General features: G+C 39.8%; 1 protein-coding gene across 3 annotated transcripts in view; it reads right to left on the bottom strand.

The window, feature by feature from the left end:
• Sv2b (synaptic vesicle glycoprotein 2B) overlaps positions 1–16,424 on the bottom strand; it is a 60,804-nt gene that overhangs the window by 26,963 nt on the left and 17,417 nt on the right. For 2 of the 3 annotated variants that reach the window (XM_077799836.1, XM_077799837.1), the window contains exons 2-5: positions 8,869–9,049; positions 8,358–8,509; positions 3,043–3,176; positions 1,674–1,763 (exon numbers count right to left, since the gene is read on the bottom strand). In XM_077799836.1, the coding sequence (XP_077655962.1) occupies positions 1,674–1,763; positions 3,043–3,176; positions 8,358–8,509; positions 8,869–9,049 (557 nt within the window). The remainder of the gene's footprint in view (positions 1–1,673; positions 1,764–3,042; positions 3,177–8,357; positions 8,510–8,868; positions 9,050–16,424) is intronic. The other variant, XM_077799838.1, reaches the window with a different exon arrangement.

Here is a 16,424-nt window from a genome sequence, read left to right as displayed (position 1 = left end):
GGTGGTGTTGGTAGTGGTGGTGGTAGGGTGTGTGTGTGCACATGTGTGTCTGTCTGTCTGTCTGTGTTTTATACCCAGTTGATATAATGCAAAATCAATCCAGCTGATGTGGACTCAGAGGTTGGAGGCAGAAATGAATGACCAGGGAAACATTTCCCAGGAATAAGCAGGAGCTTGGAGAGAAACTTGGACTTCCCAGGCTGGGGGATGGGGTGGCAGTGGGAGGATGCGGGAATGAGCCAAGTATGGCCAGCCCCCAGTGACCTGGAGCCCAGCTGTGGTATTATGTAAAATCCATCACTGAGAGGGAGGAGTGGGGGATGGAAGACTGGGAGAGCCATTAACATCTTTCATTTGGGGTATTTCTGATAATTCTACATCTTAATAATATTTGTGATAAAACTATTAATCCCATATTTTAGATATTTTAGGAGCACTGGAATTGGGGAAATATGCCTTCAAGCAATTTTTAATAGTTTATAACTTGAATTAATTTATGAAAAACATTCATAACCTTTTTAATAATAACATTTTTTTACAGATACTATTGTTGACAGATACTATTTTACATGTTTACAGATACTATTTTCTTGCTTTTCCCAATGATGAAACAAGTACGGAGAGTGCTTTGCCAAAGGCCACACAGCTAAAAAATATTAAAACTGACAAGATTTGGACCCACACTGCCTGGCTCCGGATGCAGATGCTTAGCCATCCTGGGATTCCACCTGAGAATCAGGAGTTTTAAGCAAGGACAAACATTTTACTCTAGACTTAAATTATGGAAGCCAAAGAATCAAAAGCATTGAATCAGAAGTAGGTGGGAGTTCATCCAGGAAGGCTTCCTGAGGAAAGGGGTTTGAAGTAGGGCTTAAAGGAAGTTACAGGAACAGGTGCACAGAGCTGCCTGGCACAGGCATTCCTTGTGGTTGGCCACAGAGCACAGAGCATAGCAGGCAGGAGCACAGCATCTCTGCAACACGACATCTTAGCAAGAAACAACACTGGCTAAGGACCAATGCTGGTAAATGTGTAGAGAAATGGATACCCTGTTTCTGGTGGCACCATAGAGTTGCATAACCCCAATGGAATATAATTTGGAGATATAACTCACAAACTGTAAAAATACCCATGCACTATGAACCAGTCATTTTCTTTCTAGGAATCTACTCTTAGAAAACAAACTCAGAAAACGAAGGGGAGAATTATATGCCTGTGAAGTTTCATTGCAATAACATTTGCAGAAACAAGGTAATTAAAAGGGTAAATAAAACTCAAACATTTTAGGGACATTTAGGAAAATCGTGCTAACGTTCCTAACATTAACATGCATTAAGATGAGTGTTATGAATACTATGAGGCAACATATAAAATGCTTATGAGCGCTGCTAACTATGTATATGTAAATATGCACATGTATGCTTACACCCACACAAATAGAGCTAGTTTTTGCTATTATCTCTTTTTTTTTAAACAACACTAACCAGGGAAAAACCTAGAAAGATACTATTACAATACAAAGAATAATTATGACAAAGTGACAGGACTATCAGGGGTTTTTTTCTTTTGACAAATTTCAGTTATGTGCTTGTATAATAAAATTATTTTTAGTCATGAGCAAACCTCACAGAAGCAGTGTGACCCCCATGTTGGCTCAGGAACTGCACACTCACCGTGAACACCTTCTCTGGGGTCCCCTTGGCCCTCATGTTGGTGTCATGGACCTGCTTAAGAATCATCCAGGCTTCGTCATGTTTGCCCATCTGGTAAAACCAAGGAAAGAGACAAGAAAATCCATCGTTGAATATGCTTTCTGTTCATTAGGTCTATGGAGGATAATAGAGGGTACTGAGGCCTGGGTCAGAGGGATTGGACACCAACTTTTTATACTAGGAATGACTTGGGAAAGACTAAGACAAGTTTCCATCCCCAGACCATCTTGGAAGGAGAATAAAGTTGTGCTTCACGGTGCAGATGCCTGGTATTATTACTATCATCACCTACTAGGAATAATACTTGCAGTTTTTTATAACATTGACTAGACCAAGAGGTAAGAGCCATGTTCCTCACTGAGTAGATAAATCAAAGAAGCTACATGTTATGGGTTGCAGTCCTCAACCCAGTACCTCAGAATGTGGTAATTACATCTGCAGAAACCCTCTTTGCAAATGAAGCCACATTCTGAGCAAAATTGCCTGTAGACCACTAGAATCTGGAAGGATGCTCCCCTGCAGATCTCAGAGAGAGCCTGGCCCTACAGATACCTTGATTTGGCACCTTGTGCTTCCAGATCTGTGACATAAGTTTGTTATTTTAAGTCATTCCATTTGTGGCATTTTATTATAGCTGCCCCCCAAAAACAAATACATAAGAAAGGGTGAATTTCAAGATGACTCCCCGCTGCATCTGCCTGATCAATGGGAGGCAGGAGGAAATTCAGTGTGGAGGATCACTGTGCAGAAAGCTCCAGAAGCAGGCAGATAAAAGGACTTGTTCTGTGGAAGCCTCAGAGTCCTTCTGCCCCTTTGACAGCTCCTGCTCTAACTGACCACTGCAAGCACAAAGAATCCCCCCAAACTTGGAAGACTCCTACAGACGTCTCTCAGGACCAAAGGGCAGTTTTCCAGTGGGGAGGGGCCTGCATAGCTAAGAGTCCTGAAGGCCCTGGGAGCAGTGAAGAGGTTTCCCACGGAGCTCACTGCAACAACATAGGAAAAACAGCACACGGCTTTAAAGAGCCTCCTCAACCAGGACCTCTATGGGGAGTGGGCACCACCAGGCAGCTCAGGAGCTGCCCCTACCACTGCCCAGCCTCAGATAGGGCTCCTGAGCTGCACTTCATGACCTCCTGGGCCCTGAAGTATCCATGGACCATAAACCCACAGCATGCCCCAATCACCAACAGGAGGGAAGCCACTGTCAGTTATGGGCTAACATTGGCCCACATGGGTAGGTTTGCAGCATGCACTGAGGTGAGGAGTGGAACCAGGGCTGAAAGAAGCAAGGATGTGGCTTTTGTGCCATGAGGAGGCACAGACTCACCTCTAGCAGAAACCTGGGGCTCTCTGGCATAAACTTCAGGGCCACCATGGACACGGTGCAAGGCAGAGCGCACACAATGACAAATACCCTCCAGCTGTGGAAGTGGTAATTGGTCCCCATGCTGAACCCCCAGCCTGTAAAGAAGCAGAGGATTTCCGGCAGTCTTTCCACCGCAGAAGACTGAACTCAGAAGCACCAGCTCTCAACTTGAGGGTACCACAGTACGGCCTGGGCAGCTGGTTAACATGCCACCTCCCCAGCGGCACCCCCAAAGTTTATGAATCCTAATTCTGGGATAGAACCTGGGAATCCTCTGCATTTGGACAAATCCCTAGGTCTAGATGGCCTGACATTTACAAGCCTTAGATAAGAGTACAAGTAGAAACAAAACCCCATATTTCTATATGGGTGCTAAATTTCAAGTGAATGAATTTACATAAAAGATGTTCTATCCACCTGCTTTGACAAGATGGCCCGGCCCAGAATTACATCCACTTTTGCCAGAAGAACTTCTCTTTCTCCTCCAGCTCCTCTGCAGAACAGGGGCTCCGTGCCAACATGTAGGGACACACCACCATGATAAGAAGAACACTCTTGCCTTGATCCCTTGAATTTAGTAGGAAGTCTGGATCCTGATTGTTCATAGCATGATCTGATCAGGAGCAGGAAGTCAAGGCCCAAGGAACCCCTCATTTTATCGGAAGACCAAAGAGGTCTTATTGTGGCCCAGGGCTTAAGGATGCCTCTCACCCAGGTCAAAAGGTAATGCCAGGGTTGGGGCTGTAGCTCAGTGGTAGAACACAGGTGAGGCACTGGGTTCGATCCTCAGCACCACATAAAAATAAATAAAATTATAATTGTGTCCATTCTACAAATATATATACATTATATATCTGTAATATTTGTATATATATATATATATATATATATATATATATATATTATTTTTAAAAAGGCAATACCAGCTCCAGGTGATTTCAATGCAAAGAATTAGGGACCACACTTTTAAAAACACTGTATTATATGTAATATATATATATATATATATATATATATATATATACTTTTTATAATAAAGTGGACTGATTCACTCAAATAAAGTTCACCATCACTGAAAAGGAAAGCAACTATCATTCTACAAAGTATTGCTAAAATTCATATTCAGAAGTTACTTTCAAGCATTATTTTTTAATACCTCATGGATAGCTAACTTTCCTCTTCTGAGGAGCCATAACACAATAGGAAGACCCTGGACTTTTACAATCATTTAGATCAGAGTTCAGATCCTGAATTTATCACACCAAATGATAACGATGGGTTTTCCCAACTGTAGAAGGCAGGTAATAGTACTTCCACAAATCTACTAAGAGCAAACCTCCTAACAACCCATGAAAAATTCAACTGCTGTTTTCAAAATAGCTGAATGACATTTAGTGCCAAAGATGTTGAATAAAATATACAAAATGAATGAACTTCAGCAAAGATCAGCAAAATAATTTTTTAAAAAAAGAAAATCCTGAGATTATAAAATAAAATGATCCCACTCAACGCATCTCCAAAGACAATTCAAACAGTATTTTTGTAAATCAAAACTACATAAATACATCCATTCCTAAATTTTAGAGGGTAATAATTATTTGGATATATAAGTTCTAGTTCTTTTACTTAAAACTATACTTTCTGACTTATTCCAGTGGGGGAAACTAACCTCTTGAATTTTCATTGGCTCCCCCTTGGGCTTCTACTTGTTTGCCACAGTTTGTTTACTCCTAAACAATATGGGCTGCCCCCTGGGGGGTATTTCCTACTCTGCACAATTAAAGGACTAAGAAGAAAGAAACCAGGGAGCAAAATGTGGGGCTGTGGCCACTCAAGCACATTCCGACCCAGCAACAGAGAACATACCCCATCCAACACAATCAGATTTTGCACAGCTTGGTTGCTTTTCATCTCACAGGGCTTTGTTTATTTGTTTTAATTTTAATTAAAAAGCCCTTCCATTCTCCTGGGAGTAACACTAGAAAGAGGAAGATAAAAACCATAGCAATACTGACACATTCTCAGCTCATGTCCAAAAACTACTCTAGCATCATTAGAAGTAATGTTGATTAGAACTGCACGGTAGTCAAACTTAGATGGATAACTAGGAAAGGGAGCAGAAGCAGGTATGCTTATAAAGTATTATGCCTCAGAAATTGTTTTTCTTTATGATAATATGTGTAAATTATCCAAAATCCATTATCCCTCATGCCTCTGTGGTTTTTAGGGTGACTTCAGTAATCTGCATTTATTGCATTCATTAGGCACATCCTTGGGACCTTAAATTGAATAAAATTAAATGGTGAATTGCCTCCAAATATTTGGAACAATATTAATTTGGAGGCAGGGATTGTTCTGTTCACTGATCTTTTAGCTTGCCCTACTTTTCTGTCAGGATTTCACAAACATCTGGTGATGCTGGCTACAATGAGAATTAATCTTCCATAATATATCTATCTTTTTCTGGGCTATGCCCATGAGATCCCAGGAAAACATTCTGAGTTTCGTAATTTTCTCACTCAATGAGTCAGTCACTCAAATTTCTGGTGCCAAGACCTCCCATCATTCATTCTTGCAAAAGCAATTATGTGGGTTACACAAGCTGTACACAAACATCAGTCTCCTTTTTGTAGTCACCCTTGCATTTGTTAGAGGATTAATAACTTAAGCACATTGAGAAATATCATCACATGTCTGGTTCCCTGTGGACAAAAACATCTGGTCCTAGTAAAAGGAGGCTTAAAATAAATAATCTCTCTTGTTATATTGTAATTCTAGTCCATCATATTTCTAAAATAGGTTTTCACCAAGCTAATGGCTATTTGATTAAGCCTCTATTTTCAAATACAAGTGTCAAAGTCACAGATTTTATAAGTCATACAAACAGGGTTACATCCTGTCCACTTGAGGTAAAATATTTAACCACAAGCTCTGCCCTCAAAATAGCAGTGGTCAGCCAGCAACCATGCGGTCCCTCTACCATGGGCTCTCATTCAATCCAACATGATTGCTTTCAATGCTTTCTTAGAAATAAGGCACTTATTAATAAGTATAATTTCTAGTTTGTAGTGACTACCATGGATTATCGCCTGCCTTCACAACACCCACCCTGGCCTTCCTTTCCTACTACGGGACGTGACGTGAGACTGACCCCACCCCCAATTCCAGGGATGAGAAATTATATCTAAACCATTCAAGAGGTGCATTCTCTGTGGTATATTGATGGTTGAGGTGGGCACATGATCCAATTAAAGGGAAGTCAAAGACTTTCACTCATTGCTTGAAGACGAGGGCTGCTTCCTTTGTACAAGGACAGTATGCAAACAGAAAGCCTGGAGTAGCTATTGCTTCCCCGAAGGAAGACAGCCAAGTACTGGAACCATATTGAAAATGTTCTCAACACTCCTTTGCATTCCAGGAATTGATGAAACTTCACATTCTTCCATCATGTGATTCCATGATCCTATAATGATCCTACAGTCAGTTCTTTTCCCTTCTCTCCCTCTCTCTATTTTATAGGTGAAGGTACAAAGGCTGAAAAGATGGAGTGACTTGTCCCATATCACATAACACCACTATATTGATTTGAATTTCATTCAATTTTTCCCCTCCCTCTAAAGGCTTTTCAATCACTTCATTTAAAGGTGGTAATCATTTCTTAGTTTTAACACATTTGGAGCAGTTAACAGAGGAAGTGATGTTATGTCAAGGATTGTAACAAAAAAAAAAATAAAAAAGGCAATTTCTCACAAGGAAAATTAAACAATACATTTGAGTAAAGGGTAGAATGCAGAACCTGATATTAGGAGTATACAATTATGTGCCTAAAATTATAGAGAACTGCCTAGTGTCAGAATTAGCTAGAAATTCTTCAATCTTTATTTCACTATTCTTGTTCATATTTCTTCTCTGTTTCTGAGACAAAACTCAACAGGTTCTTAAATAGTAGATATAGCAAAGGCTACATGATGTTCTCACACCCTTTTCCCCCACATTCTGCACACACAGCTAGACTGTTTCCCACTGCCATTACAATAGCATGTGTGGTCATATCACAATTGTGGGGCCAGTAGAGTATGAGCAGAGACGTTGTGCTCTACTTCCTGGCCTAACTTTTAAAACACCAACATAAAAACATACAACTGCTCATATTCTCTTTCCAAACCAGAGACCTTGTGAGCCATGTGTTAAAGAAGGTGTCATCGCATGATGGCAGAGTGTGAGCCCCAGAATTACTGATGGAGCAGAGCCACCAACAGGACCGAAAGAACAGTCAGACTTTACTTTTATTGTATTAAACCACTGGGATTTCAGGGCCTATCAGTTTATTGCAGTAACGCACCCAATATCACCTTAGACTAATACAGTAGGTATTGTTTGCTTTAAAGCTTTCTAAAAAGATATACAATCGAGCCTCCATTATCTCAGAACACCTAGCTGAGAGTATCAGGTATAAAACAAGAAGGTGAATGGGAGGTAAGTGTTGGTTATCTTCAGGGACAAGGTTAGCTAAGGGTCCTCAGGATTCTAAATCATGGCAAAGATGAGACTCATAATCCATGGTTTACCAAAAATGATTTTGAAGGATGCTGATGGCGTGACCAGTTATATTCATAATAAAATTCAAAACTGCTGCCTCCTCCCTAATTTACTGTTGAGAAAATCAATCGTAAATGTTAATGTTGGCAGATCTCTATTTACAGAATACAGTTTTTATAACTATCCAGGGTAATAAAATTGTCCCAGCTAAAACCATGACCTTGTCTCCAAGGGCTGCTTCACTGTGCAGCCAAACAAGAATGACAGCAGGTATCAGAGTGGAAAGTGTGCAAGTGTCCTGCACCTGAAGGAGGCTTGGCATCCTAACCCCCGCCCCACCTTCAGCCAGGGGCATGACCTTGGACAAGGGCTGCTCTTGGCTTTTGTTACATCTGTCATCTATAAAATGGGGTTACCAATGTCTAACCCTGGAGGGAGAAGGGCTGGCTGGAGGACATGAAGTGTGAAATCCTTTCAGATAAAAAGAAGGATAAAAAAGGGGGAGATAAAAAGGAACAGAGGTAAAGAGGGAGGACAGAGTATACTATGTGTAAAAGGTCATGGACGTTGAAATTAACAATATGTCTGTAGCATTAGTTCCTTAGGAAGATCAAAGTCACATATAGGAACCAACCTTGTGTGAATACTGGGAATGAAGCTGAGAACAGGAAAGGTTGTTTGGGTGCAGGTACCATAGAAACAGGGCCCCCTGGGCATTTTTTAAGCCTATGACTCACCATAGTGTGGAATGATGCTCCAAGCCATGGCAGATGCGTAGATGCCCCCAGTCATCCAGAAGATGCCCAGCCAACTGAGATGTTCTCCACGCTTCTCTCGAGATAAGAATTCAGAAAAATAGGCAAAAACAATCGGCAGAGAGCCTCCAATGCTGCAGAAAGGAAAATGCCAGAAAGAGAGAATCAAGTTATATACTGAAAATGGTCATAACAGGAACCAAGTCACCTCAAACCCCACCCTTAGGCCCTGTGGTGAAATAACCCAGGAATGTGACAGACCAGCCAGGCAGCTCCTCTCTACCTATGGGAAGCAATCTTTTGACTTTATACACTGACTTGACAATTGCTAGCCCTAACCCTTATTTTTTCCTAATGTTCAACCTTAATATGGTGTCTTGAAAGTCAATCACAAACAATCCAGAGCTTTCTGGAGGTAGCACACATAGCTAGAGAACCCAAGTGCCTAGACCCTTGGTCTCAGAGGGGCCAGCCCAAGGTCTCTGAGTCATACCCTATGCCTGAGATGAGTCGGCAGAAGAGGAAGGCTCCATATCCCTGCACAAAGGAGGAGAGGGAGGCGAAGGAGGCATTGATGGCCAGAGACATGCTGAGGACTCTCTTCCTTCCCAGCTTATCAGCCAGGCCCCCCAGAATGAAGGCCCCCGCCATCATTCCTAGGTAGACTATCAGTCCTGTAAGACAGAGAAAGAAGGGGAGAAGATGGAGAGAAAAGATAAGACATTAGAGACCATTTGATGTTTAGAAAATCCAATGCCCCTTTTTACCCATCCTAGAAATTCTATATCATAGACACAAAAAAAGAAATGTGACAAGATATTCATGGAAAATTAACAATTCTATACAAATATGACCTTTTACAAATGTTAGTCCAACAACAATAACCTCACCAGGTTTACATCTGTGTACACAAACCAACACAGATGAACTGAAGTTAAGACAGATGTTCCCCTCTTAAAGACGATTGTTTTAAATGCCTAATTCTCAAACAAAAGGCTGTAATTTTACTTTGAATCAAGAAAAAATGTTTGTACAAAAAAAAAAAAAAGTCCTCACCCTAGGGGTGATATTTAAGGAGAGAGAATTTTCAACGTAAAGAGTGGCACCGTCCGTAGGGGAAAGGTTGGGAAGGAAGGATATGGTACAAGTGTAAAAGAGCGATTGCATACGGGGTCGACTATCATATTACACATCCATAGAGACGCTTCTGGGAGCTATAATCAATGTTTAGTCTTCTTAAGGGAATGTAACATAATTTGAATATAATGTGAGGTGTGTCCACTTTAATTCTGCATGAGGGTATCCAGTGTTCTCAATTCCATTGATTGGAAGAGGTTGGACTTTTTGTTGTATTTTCTTGGCAAATTGATCATATAGCAATTAACCATAAATTTCTTCCATTGGTCTCTATATATTTTATGTCAATCCTATGCTATTTTGATTACTACAGTAATCAAACTATATTTGAAATCAGGTAGTGTTGATGCCATAAGATTTGGGGGTTTTTTGTCTTGTTTTGCAGTGGAACCCAGGGCTTTCTGCATGCTGAGCAAGAGCTCTACCACTGAGCTACACCCTCAGTCCTCAGCTTTGTTCTTTTAGCTCAACATTGCTTTGTCTATTTGGTGTCTTTTTAATTTAACAGCATTAATTCTTCTAATCCATAAACACAGGGTACTTTTCCATTTATATGCTTCTTCTTCAATATTTTGTATTTCAATATTTTGTAGTTCTCAATGTATAGATCTTTCATTTCCTTAAATTTATTCCCATTGAGGATATTATAAATGGCATTGTTTTCTTGGTTCCTTTTTCAGATAGTTCACTGTTAGTATTTAGAAATCATACTGATTTTTGCCTGTTAGTTTCCCATCCTGCAACTTTAATGAATTTGTTTATAAGTTCTGACAGTTTTGGGTGAAGTCAAGAGTTTCCTGTATGTAAGATCATGTCATTTGCAAACAATTTTACATCCTCCTTTTCATTTTGATAATTTTTATTTCTCTTTCTTGTCTAATTGCTCTGGCTTGAAATCCCAATACTGTGTTTGACAGAAGAGGTAAGAATGGGCATTCTCACCTTGATCTTGATCTTAGAAGAAAGATTTTCAACTTTTCACCATCGAGTGTGATATTAACCCTGGGTTTGTTATATACAGTCTTCGTTATTTTGAGGTACGTTCCTTCTATACCTGATTTTCAGAAAGATTTTAATCATGAAAAGATGTTTAATTTTGTGCTTTTTCTGCAGCTGTTGAGATGATCTTATGATTTTTATTTTTCATTCTGTTAATGTGGTATACAGTGTTTATTGACACACATTTGTTGAACCATCCTTGCATTTCAGGGATAAATCTCAATTGATCATGGTGTGTGATCCTTTTAATGTGGTGTTGAATTTGACTTGCTAGTATTTTGTTGAGAATTTTTGCATCTATGTTATCAGTAATATTGGCTTATAATTTTCTTTCCTTGTAGTGTATTTGTCTGGCTTTAGTATCAGAGTAATGCTGGCCTTGTAAAATGAATTTGGAAGTGTTTCATCCTCTTCAATTTTTTGAAAGAGTTTGAGAAGGATTGGCATTAATTTTTCCTCAAATATTGGGTAGAATTTGCCAATGGAGCCATCTGGTCCTGTGTTTTTCTTTGTTGAGATGTCTTTGAATACAGACTCAAACTTCTTACTCATGTTTGGTCTTTCAGGTTTTTTTATTTCTTTATGATTCTGACTTGGCAGATTGTATATTTCTGGGAATTCATCCATCCCTTCTGAGTTATCCAATTTGTTTCTGTAAAATTGTTCACATTACTCTCATGATCTTTCATACTTTTTATAATGTCTCCTCTCTCATTTGTGATTTCATTTAAGTCTTCTCTCTTTTTCTTAGTTGAACTAAGTTTGTCAACAAATAACATTGTTTGTCTTTTCAAATAACCAACTCCATGCTTTAACTATTACACTTTATTGATCTTTATAGTACTAATGGTACTAATAGTACCAGATTTCTCAGCTCTATATTAATTCATTCTTTCTTTGCTCAACTTCAGGACTGCTTGCTAAGTGGCTTCCTTTCATCCAAGGAGATAAACAATTAAATGTATAATTATTATCACCAAGTGAGAAAAAGTGCTCCAATAAAGGTATGTGTCAATTGTTACTAAGACAGAGAAGGAACATAACTTAGATATATCACACTCATTGTGGGAAGGCTCCCAAGAGAGTCATTGAGTTATTCTTGAAGGAAAAACAAAACCTAAGTTTCCATTCAGTGATTGGGGGGGGGGTGCACTCAGGGAAGTGGCAGATGGCAAGTGCAAAGACAGGAAGGCACAAGGAAAGCCTGATACGTTTGGGCAACTACTAGTATAGTGTAGTGTAAGCAAAGCATAGCTCATGTGGGAGAACCCAATGAGGGACTGAGGCTGAAGTGTAGAAAAGAGGCCATAACATAAAAATGATAAATGGCTCTGTATGTATGTGTCGGAGAGAGAGAGAGACAGAGAGAGAGAGAGAGAGACAGAGAGAGAGAGAGAGAGAGAGAGAGAGAGAGAGAGAGAGAGAGAAGAGAAAGAGGAGAAAAAACATGCCCATGTATGGATGTATGCCATGTGTGGGTACACAAATGGATGCTTGCATAAGTCCATAAATTGGAGGGAAAGAAAGGGAAAAATTAAAGGTGTAGTCCAGAGATTGGCTAAGAACCAATCTCTACCTGCTCTACCTTGGCCCCCAACTTGGAGAAAAACATTATAATCCAATAAAAATTCATTTTTATTTTACTCCAGTAAGGCAATCTTCAACACCTCTGTTTGACAAGTAAAAGCCACCCTTCTAGACCCTACTTTTAGATTCTGACTTTGCCTGCTGCTCCCCACAAGGATCTGCCAATAGGACATGAGACAGAGGCTCCAACCATGGAGGAGGAAGAAAGCAACTGTGCTTTCTTTTCCTAAAAAACTAAGACTTACCGAGATTACTTCTTCACCCTGGCAGCAGCAATGCCTTTCCAAGGCAGCAGCTGAATGCAATGAATAGAAGCCACAGTGTGCCCCACCCTCCTCTCCCACACCAGCACCAGCCAGCTGGGGCCCCTCTTCTGCAATCTGAGCTGCCACTCCTTGGGGCACCTTCTCTGAGCTGCCAAATTACAATAATTCCAATCCCTTCTCTTGATTTCTGCAGCCCTAGTGGTGGTAGCTGCTCGATGCTTTCACTTTCTTAGTGATACTTTCTAAAAATATTTCACTTACCCCATTAATATTTTATTCCAAAGTCACTAGCATGAGTTCTGTCTCCTAACCATGCCATGGCTGATCCAGACACAGGGGCAGATGAACCAACATTAGAAATCAGATATGGAATCCAACCCCTCAGCTTTACCAGAAGAAGAGGTTGAGCCCCAGAAAGGACAGTGACTCGCCCAGAACCTTGACAGTGGACGAATATCTGCTGTCACTGATCCCTGGTCTCCTGGTTCTGAGCCTAGTGGTTTTGCTAGCAAACCTCCCTGTCCAAGGCACAGAGGCACCAGAGAGAACAAGGAGAGCTTCTCGAATGCTGTCTTTGGAGGCTGGGAAAGGAGGAATGGAAGAAAAATGAGTCTTTCCACCCGGGAAGGAAAATGTGAAATTAACGATGCCTCTGAAATGGCTGCGCTATTAAACTCATTTAAAATCTGTCTTCAGCTGAAGAAATTAAGGCAATAAATTTAGAAAATTAGAGTGCAATGGAGTTATCAAAAATTACATGAAGCAGATGAGGGGAAAGCAAGGAACTATCATCCTTCAATTCTGCTCAACAAGTTGAGTGGTATATTAGGGAGATGTCCCCAATACACTGAATTTTTAAGGAAATTAAAAACTATGATCGTAACTTTCAGAGCAGAGAGGATGAAATCAAAGGGAAAGGGTATAGAGAGATGGGAAAAGCTTTTTTTTCTTCTTCTTCTTCTATTTGGGATTGAACCTAGGGGCACTCTACCACAGAGCCATAACACCAACCCTAGCTTTTCTTTTAATATATTAGTATTGTTTTGGTTTTGCTTTGTGTTTGTTTTGCAGTACTAGAGATGGAGCCCAGGGGGACTCTACTACCACTAAGCTACATCCTCAGCCTTTTTTATTTTTGAGACAGGGTCTCACTAAATTGCCCAAGCTGTGATCCTCCTGCCTCAGGCTCCAGAATAGTTAGGATTACAGAGTTTTTTAAAAAATATTTTTATTTTAGTAGATGGACACAATCCCTTTATTTTACTTATTCATTTTTATGTGGTGCTGAGGATAGAACCTACTGCCTCACACGTGCTAAGCAAGTGCTCTATCACTGAGCTCCAACTCCAGCCCTTGGGGAAAGTTGGTGGTTTTTTTTTTTTTTTTGGAGGGATTGGGGAAAGTTTTTAATTGGTGATAAAGCAACAAAGGAAATGGACTACCCCTCCTTGGAAGAGCGAGGAGCCTGTGCTGACGGGAACCATGAAAGGAAGAGCCCAGTTGTAAAACAGATGGTGTTTGGTGGGTTCTGGGCTCAAGGATCACCAGCTGCACCACCACAGGCAGCCCACTCCATTCCCCTGGCCATCGCTGCCCTTTGTAAGACTCAGGACCACAGTCTGCATCCTGCAGAGTAGTTAGGATTACATAGAGGAAGGGGTTGGAAGTACTGAGCAGGATGCCTGCCACCATGTACCTCCACAGTCAATAACAGCTGCTACTGTTATCAGTACTGTGGCTCAGAAAAGTGAAAATAAGATGGTAGCATGTTAAAGTCAAACCAGCCACATATTACAGGAATCTGAAGAAAGAGGATCCAGAAGAGCAGACGAAACTTATTTTTAGCAACATGCCCTTTAAATAGACTTCCCTTTCTCTCTACCTGGAGAAGGAGCCAGATTCCAATAAAAACCTTCCTTTGACTAAAATAGTTTTCAAATTTTCTCTAACAAAACTTTCAGGGAATTATCTTTCTAACTCTGTGTTTGTCAAATTCTCTGGTTAAATGTTATCTTCACTTAGAGGGGCAACTCTGATGTTCGAAACTGGGCCTCATCAAACATTTTCTGTAAAGGGCCAGAAAGTAAATATTTTACTCACAAATAATCGTTTTGTATACCTCTGATAGTCTCTGTCACCTTTTCTTCCTCCTTTTAAAGTTTACAACCCTTGTCAGGTGAGGTGGTGCATGCTTATTATCCCAGCAACTCAGGAGGCTGAAGGAGGAGGATTGCACCTTGGAGGTCAGACTCAGCAACTTAGACCGTGTTCTCAAAATTTTTTTTTAAAAAAAGGAGCAGGGGGTGGAATGTGACTCAGTGTTAAAGCACCCCTCAGTTCAATCCTCAGTAACAAAAATAAATAAAATATCTAACCCTTTATACTAAAACACACCCAAGAGGACTATTCTAGTGTTCCACAGCATTGAAGGGTGACTATATTTCACAGCAACATAGTTTGTTTCATAAAGAACTAGAAGAGAAGATGCCAAAGATTCTCAACACAGCAAAATGATCAATGATTAAGGAGATGAAAATGCTAGTTAGCCTGATTTCCATTATGTAGTGTGTATGTATGTCAAATTATCACAGTGTATCCTATAGATATGTACAATTATTGTGGATCGTTTTTAAAAATTTTTAAATTTGCAACCCTTTAAATATGTAAAACTAAAAGAAGATCACGGGTTTGTGGGTCATTGTTTGCTGAACCTTGTTCTAAACAAAATTCAGTCATCTCTGCTCCTCTTTTCATAATATATTGGTCCATCTCTTCATATCATATATCTCTATTTGCTAGTAAATATCTATTGGTTCAATGCTTATCAAGGTCTGTTGACTGTCAATTACTGGAGGTGGGGACAGAGTTAGTTCTAAGTTGAGTTCCTTATTGTGTCTTGCATTTAGCACATACAAAGCACATAGTAGGTGCTCCATTAACATTTGTTCAATAGAAAAATAAATTATATAAAAATTCATATTTACTATAGAAAAATCTGAAAATATACCTGAAACAAATAAAAGGTAAAACAAAAACTATCCATCACATCACCATTGAAGGACAGCTGTTGTTAGCGTGTTTGTTTGTTTTTGTTTGTTTGTTTGTTTGTGGTCCTGAGGATTGAACCCAGGGCCTTGTGCATGGAAGGCAAGCACTCTTCCAGCTGAGCTATATCCCCAGCCCTGAATGTTTGTTTGTTTGTTGTTGTTTTTAATGTTTTTTAGTTATAGATGAACACAATAATTTTATTTTGTTTATTTATTTTTATGTAGTGCTGATGATCTAACCCAGTGCCTCACATGTGCAAGGCAAGTGCTCTACCACTGAGTCACACCCCCAGGCCGAATGTTTTATTTTTGTATTTACATGTTTACATCAAACTGTATTGACTTGGTTGAGACCATTCTATATTGGAAGTTTCCTACTCTGTTTTTTCCACTTCATAAGTAACTCAGCAAAGGACATCTTTGTGCATAATATCCTCATCTGCAATTCTGGTTATTTGCTCAAAATAGAAACAGAATCATAAGGTGAAAAGGAATCAACAGCTTTGTGGTTCCTGAGATGCAATACCAGATTTTCTTCCAGAGAGCTGACACGTATCATAAACCTATCACCAGCTCCAGATGATTTTATCCTCAGACAGACAAGATATTTCCTCTCTGCACCAGAGGCAGTGGGAGGAGGAGGCACACAATCAGATTGCACTGGCTTATAGTGATAATGTGAAAAAAGAGGCCCCTGCATGGATGATCATCTTTATTCAGCAATTAACCAAGGACAAAGAAGCCATTTCTAGTTTTCTTTGCTTGAATACATAGACATTAAATGCATTCATTATGCTGAGAGGATTCTGAGATCTCTTTTACTGCAACCACTCAAATATTTATTTGACTGTATACATTTTCTTTGCAGGGATAAAAATCAGCATCTCCCAACTAGACTATTCCATTCTACTTACAATTTCTAACAGAAAATTCCTGACAACTCCTTTCCATTTCTTTATTATTTAATAAAATATATCTTCTGGAAAGGTGATACTCTCCTGGATTAGGGTCTA

The sequence above is a fragment of the Urocitellus parryii genome, chromosome 6 (genome assembly GCF_045843805.1).
Source record: "Urocitellus parryii isolate mUroPar1 chromosome 6, mUroPar1.hap1, whole genome shotgun sequence".
NCBI lineage: Eukaryota > Metazoa > Chordata > Mammalia > Rodentia > Sciuridae > Urocitellus > Urocitellus parryii.
Note: the sequence above shows the minus strand (reverse complement) of the source record. Positions and strands in the feature narration are given on the sequence as shown.